Source organism: Lolium rigidum, chromosome 7 (genome assembly GCF_022539505.1).
Source record: "Lolium rigidum isolate FL_2022 chromosome 7, APGP_CSIRO_Lrig_0.1, whole genome shotgun sequence".
In the NCBI taxonomy this organism is placed as follows: Eukaryota; Viridiplantae; Streptophyta; class Magnoliopsida; order Poales; family Poaceae; genus Lolium; species Lolium rigidum.
Genome location: NC_061514.1, coordinates 34,877,512 through 34,883,790, shown reverse-complemented (window position 1 = coordinate 34,883,790; position 6,279 = coordinate 34,877,512). Strand labels below are relative to the sequence as shown.

Genomic DNA, 6,279 nt, shown 5'->3' with positions numbered 1-6,279 from the left:
CGAAGGGATGGCGGGGGTGCTAATTGGAAGGGCTTGTCCGACATCCATGGCGGTAACGATGTCCATCGCAGTCTAGGGCGTGACGCTGGCAAAATACGACTTTTGGGTGGCGGGAGTGGAAGTGGTTCATGTGCCACTAACGGACGGGCTATGTATGTATAGGAAGTGGACTCGCATCGACGCATTTTGAGCCGAAATTAAGCCTCGGATGCGTCAGGCCGCTTGGCTGAGATTTTTTACCCATCTTCTGATCGCCCAAACACAACTAGACACCTGATTCGTTTAAATCGGACCGCAAGATGCTCTTATTTATCCACGGCATCTGTTGTCACTCTAGCCTTCACGATCCGTGCGATCGAAGCTTCGCGGCGGCTTCCTTGGCCCCGACGTAAACCCCGGCCAAGCCGCGAGTCGCCGATTTGCGGCCTGGTCCTGGCTCTGGCTGCCTATAAATCCAGTGGCCCGGTCACTCCCTTGCCACCCACACCACACCAGCACTACTCTTCCTTTGCTCGCTGAGCTGCTCGTCCAACTCATAGCCAGAGACACAGCACACGCAACCCGCATTTCCATTCCATTCAAACTCTTTCATTCTGCCCCGTCGCTGCTGAGCTCGCACCCTCTGCCGCCCCGCCCGGAGCAATTCGCCGCCGTTGAAGGATCGTTCCCGGTCGGCGTGATGAAGGTGAGTGCCTGCAGCCGACTGAATTGCAAATTCTTGTCTGATTTTAACGGCTTTTGGTTGCTGATTTCGGTTTTGTTAATGGCCGAGTGCAGAAGGTTGTGCTGAAGCTGGACCTCCACGACGACAAGCAGAAGCAGAAGGCGCTCAAGGTCGTCTCCGGTCTCCAAGGTGTGCTAGCTCCCCTGCTTATTATCCCTCTTCTGTTCTCTCTTATTGCTCTGCTTCGCCATAATCATGGAGGTGGAGGAACTAGCGGCAAGGATGTTAACCCGCTGATCCATATCTGAATTCGAATACCCAAAGAGAAACACTGAATTTGACTTCTGACGAAATCGTAACTTGGTGCTTCAGGTATCGACCAGATCGCCGTGGATATGAAGGACCAAAAGATGACGGTCATCGGCAGCGTCGACCCCATCGACCTCATGGCCAAGCTGCGCCGAAAGCTCTTCCCCACGGCGCAGATCGTCTCCGTCGGCCCGGCCAAGGAGGAGAAGAAGGACGACAAGAAGGGCGGCGACAAGAAGGACGCCGCCGGAGGGGACAAGAAAGACGGCGGCGGGGACAAGAAGGACGCCGCCGGTGCGGACAAGAAGCAGCAGGTCGTGCCGGTGTACCCGCACCACTGGTACCCGCCGCCGCCGCAGCCGCGCTACGCCGTCCATAGCGTCGAGGACGACCCCAACTCCTGCGTCATCTGCTGATCGGCGCGAGCCCGCCCAGGAGATTCCCTTTGTACATTTCTGCAGCTGGCCTGTCTGCCTGCCGGTCGATCGGGACCTGCTCTGCTCGGTGGTGCCGCTGACGGTGGTTGGTGGTTGCTGTACTCGTCACCCTACCTGCTGCGATGATCGACGGCGTGCGCTATAATATGTGGCCGCGTAATTAACTAAGGACTGCAGATGTGCTCGTCCGGTAGCTACTGTTTGGCTCTTTTTGGTAGAGATGCAGTACATCTCCCGGTCAGTTTGTAATGTGCATATACACAACCACAGCCAGAAGAACTATAAATAGAATTCCACAATTTAAGTTTCGGAAAATACTAGACTCGTATCCCTTCGCCCCCAAGAGAACGCTCACGAGGCGACTAGGGTTTCTTCGTCTTTCATCAACGTGATCTGCCTTGATTATGTGGCCTTCAGCCATGCAGGTTGGGTGGATCTCGGCCCCCGCCGATAGAAGGGTTCCGTTCCTCTGGTTTTAGTGTTTTGGTTTGATGGGCGGCGCTTAGGTGGTGGTGGCGGCGTCTTCTCCAATAAAATCTTTCGGCTTCAGACCTATCGCGACAGTGATGTCGAGAAGCTTGTAGAAGTGGTATGGTTCTCGAGGACTTCTTTTGGATGTGGGATCTCCGAATCGCCAATGAGCTTCATCAACAGTTATTCTTTCTTCTTCATCTCCGGAACGGATGTGGTCTTCTTAACCTGTTCGGTGACTTCCCATCCGCAACCAACAACGTCAGGCCGATTTCGAGAGGAGCGGCATCGGCAGCGCGCCGTCGACGCGGTCTGAAGGTTGAAGACGAACGGACCTCTAGCCTACCGACAGTTCAGCGATAAAGAGTAGATCCTCATAAATTTTAAGGACTACGGTTAGCAGCTAACTTTTTTATTTTAGATTTGGGTAGCTCCACACGTATGGTCAAATGGTTTTGTGATCACACATCCTTTTTCGCTACCGTTGTTACGTTTGCTATTAGTGTGAATGTTCCCCATATAAGATTCTTCTAGGGTATATGAATCTAACAGCCCTAATAGGACAACCAACATTGACATCTTCAAATGCGTGTCTATTGGCTTTGATTTCTATACATGTTGTTCTAGGATATTTATTAGACTCATATACTATAGACGTATATTTGTATATAATAAATTAGACACGAAGGCACGCATATATTGTCTATAGATCATGTAAGCGACATACATTTTATAGTTGAATGTACTCCCTCCGATTCATATTAATTGACTTCAATATGGATGTATCTAGAACTAAAATATGTCTAGATACATCCATATTAGAGTCAATTAATATGAACCGGAGGGAGTAGTATTTTTATTATCGTATATATTATGCTCGACTAGAGGGACCATGATTCAATAAACTCCCCAAACTAAAGTTTAAAAAAATCATTGTGGTAACCTAATTCACCATCGATGTATTATAATGGTAGGTGACTGAATTTTGTAAACCTGAACCTTCACATTAAAAACAAAATACGTTTTAATGTTCCTATAGACAACAAACAAAAGCATATTCATGATTATATGTTAAAGATTGTACTATTAGAAAACCTATGTAAATTTTAGTATCTTATTGATCTATAAGAAGTCGAAATATTTAGTATAAATTGTTACAATTTGGAGAATAATATTTAATCTCCTTGCACCAAAAGCCTAGCCGGCTTGGTCATGTCACCCCTCCGACCAAGGTTAGTCGTGAAGCCAGTTGCAATATATCAAAAGGTGTGTAGTTCCGGAGGGGAAAAAGAGAACTATCATTAATCATATTTAGCAAGGAAACATTCCACTGCATCCCTCAAGAACTCTATAATTTTCGGGCCTTCTCCAATCGCTTCTTTGCTCTCTAAATTGTAATTCTTTTTCAATCAAATATAATAACACGTGTTTCTGTAGTCTAGTGCTCCATTCAAGCCATCACAACCTACTGCATCCCAGCCTACTGCTGTAGGCACGGTCTATCCGATGCATTTCAAGAAGTTTAGAAATAGTTTCCACAATTTTCCATCCAGATTTTATCTAATTTGTACGATCTTTTACCAATTTTATTCTGATGTTGGATTAGCTAGTTTTATTTGAAACATTGTCCGGATTTTCAAGGCTGGTATACATAAACAAATAATAAACTTCTCGTTGAAATCTTAGGCTCTGTATTCGTAGTTGATTCGTAACTTCCGATGAAGGGCTGAAAAGGAAACAAAAATGACATATTTGCCTTTTTTTTTAACAAGAACGGCCTCGAAAGGCCAGGAAGCATCCATTAATAACGGTGGGTACAAGATTTACAACAATGCCCTTTTGCATCTCTAGCCCTGAAAAACCGGAAATTTGAAGAAAAGGCATTGAACTTTGCAGCGAGGACCCTAGCAAGAAATAGAGAAAAGCAATCAGGTGCTTGGTCTTCTTCTCCACCGGTCGCCGGTGACCTCAAGGCGTAGGACGCCGAGGTCAGAGAGAAAGTAGCTCGCGACGCTCTCAGTCCGTACCAGCGCCGGCCGCGACAACACCACCGGGGACGAACCACTTGGTGGTGTAGCAACGGCGAGCTCCAGCGCTGTGTAGCAGATGGCCTCCAGAGGAGGTAGAGCTCCTGGTCGAGGGCCATCCTTCGGCCATCGATGAAGGGGGCGAGGCAGTGGAGCCAGCAAAGGTCCCCCGTTGAATAACTCGCCAGGCAGCAAGGCAGCGTTCCAGCATGCCAGTATCCACACGAGCCACCAGCAGCAGCCCAACTCCCCCTCGCCTCCAAGGCCGGCCAGGAGAAGGGAAACAGCCGGGCTCACCAAGAATCCTCTGATCTCCTCCCCGCCACCACGGCCGGCCGGGAGAACAAACTTTTCTTGGCCTCGAACCCACCCGTAGAGATTCGTCGCCATCTTATTTAAGGAAGTGGCTCTGCTTCTCCTCCCACTCTGCTCCGCCCATCGGAGCCCAAGCAACAGCAGCAGCAGCCCTACCAGGACATGGATCTGGCGGCGATCCAGGCCACCACCTCCACTACAGGGCACGATGAAACAATCAAACATCTCTTCTTCCAATGCCAGTTTGCGAGGTCTATTTGGTCTGTCATCCAAGTAGCGTCTACCTTGTACCCTCCGACTAGTGTGGCCAATGTCTTTGGCAATTGGCTTCATGGTATAGAGCCAAGGTTTAAGTTGCTTCTTAGGGTGGGGGCGCCGGCGTTATCCGGGCGCTTTGGCTAAGTAGAAATGACAAGATTTTTAATGATAAAAATTGCTCTTTGTTGCGGAGTCATCTACGGATGTACGAGTATTCTCCGTTCGTGGTTACCTCTTCAGCAGCATGGAGAATCGAGACCTATTTACGGAGGTCCGTACACGGTTGGAGACTACGGCGAGGATACTTTTTCCCTACATGGGTGGCAGCATAGTCTACGGATTGAAGCCCCACCCACACCTTAGGCGATATATGATTTCATCGTTCCGATATGTATTTCGCCTAGTTTCCTTTTTTAAGTTAGACCTTTTATGGACCAAAAAGACTCATAAAACGGCTGTGTGCACCCTGGTTGTGCAGAGGCTGGATGTAATTGCTTCCTCAAAGTAATAGAGCATCCTTTATCAAAAAAAAACAGGGCATGCGCCCAAAACGCGGCATAGAGCCGAAAACAGCAAAGAAACTACTGGATCTACCCCTAAACTACTCCGGCGCCTATCCAAGACCAACTCCGGCCGGCTATTACGACGGAGCGGCGCTCAGCGGCCCGGTCAACAGCGAGGAACCCTCAAGGGTACTGTAGGAGGGTGAGAGCTGAGGAGGGGGAAAGTGGCAGTCATTCCTCCTACATATTTGCTCGTTTGGAACAAGATCATGAATGCCCGAGATGTACAGTACGACATTTCCGTGAGATAAAAGATCCCGAGATTTACTGTACGAGTGTACCATTCAGCAACAGTCGTGGTCATGCATTGAACTCTAGCTTTGTTTTCCTGGCCATGGTTGGTCACTGCCGTAATAACGGTGATCAGTTCAGACCCGGAACTACTTCCACTGTTACCCAGTTAGTGACAGCACTGGCTTTCCAATAAGCCAAGAAGGATGTACGGACGTGTGGCGTGTGCGTAACCAAGACTCGGCAGGTCGTCGCGGGCATCCCCGCTTGGCTGCCCACCGCGAGCCAAAGCTCAAAAAGCCAGCGCAGGAACGAAAGCGACCAGTCGACCACACCGCGCCAAGAAGACAACATCATATCTGTTCCTTTTTGTTTTTGCTGGCAAAAACATGCAGGGCCGATCCATGCTGTTTCAAGTTTTTGAATAGGCTTTCAAAGTTACAAACACAAACACCCTACAAAATAAATTGCTTCCAGAGCATTTTCGTGCTACCAGCTTCCGCAAGCTGAAGGGCGAAAACCTAAATCGGGCGCCGCCAGACCCTCCTCCCCCCCTTCCCCTCCATTGCCACCGCCAGGGGGCGCAAGTTGGCGGGGACTCTTCTCCCTCTCACTCGGTGACGGTGGTGCGGACCGCAGCAATCGGTGAGGGTGCGGTCACTCGACGGCGGTGTGGCGGCTATGATACCTTGGCGTGTTCATAGCGGTGCCGGTGCCCTACTTCGGCAGCAGGCGATGCGAGCGGGCGCCCCTCGGACAGCTGGAGGACAGAGGCCTCTCGGTTGTGGGGGCTAGGCCACGGTATTGACCGTCGGCCCTACAACAGTTGTGAGGAAGACCAGGAGGGGGACGGGTCGTGTTCGGCCCGAGGTAGGGGCCATGGGTCCTTTCCGTGCCCTTCAGTATTCGTCCCCAGATGAAAGGGCGCCGACAACCATGGGGGTTGCACGTCGCCGATCTGGCCGGTGGATCCTTCCTTTCGTCGTCTCATCGATCTCCGGGGA

At 50.1% G+C, this 6,279-nt stretch overlaps 1 protein-coding gene across 1 annotated transcript; it reads left to right on the top strand.

Annotated features, from left to right (window-relative positions):
* The first annotated feature begins 493 nt into the window (after positions 1-493).
* On the top strand, positions 494-1,725 carry LOC124676190 (heavy metal-associated isoprenylated plant protein 39-like). The gene is made up of 3 exons (XM_047212262.1): positions 494-685; positions 778-853; positions 1,037-1,725. Exons 1-3 carry the CDS (start codon positions 680-682, stop codon positions 1,387-1,389), a joined length of 435 nt encoding a protein of 144 aa, XP_047068218.1. The 5' UTR covers positions 494-679; the 3' UTR covers positions 1,390-1,725.
* Positions 1,726-6,279: the final 4,554 nt, after the last annotated feature.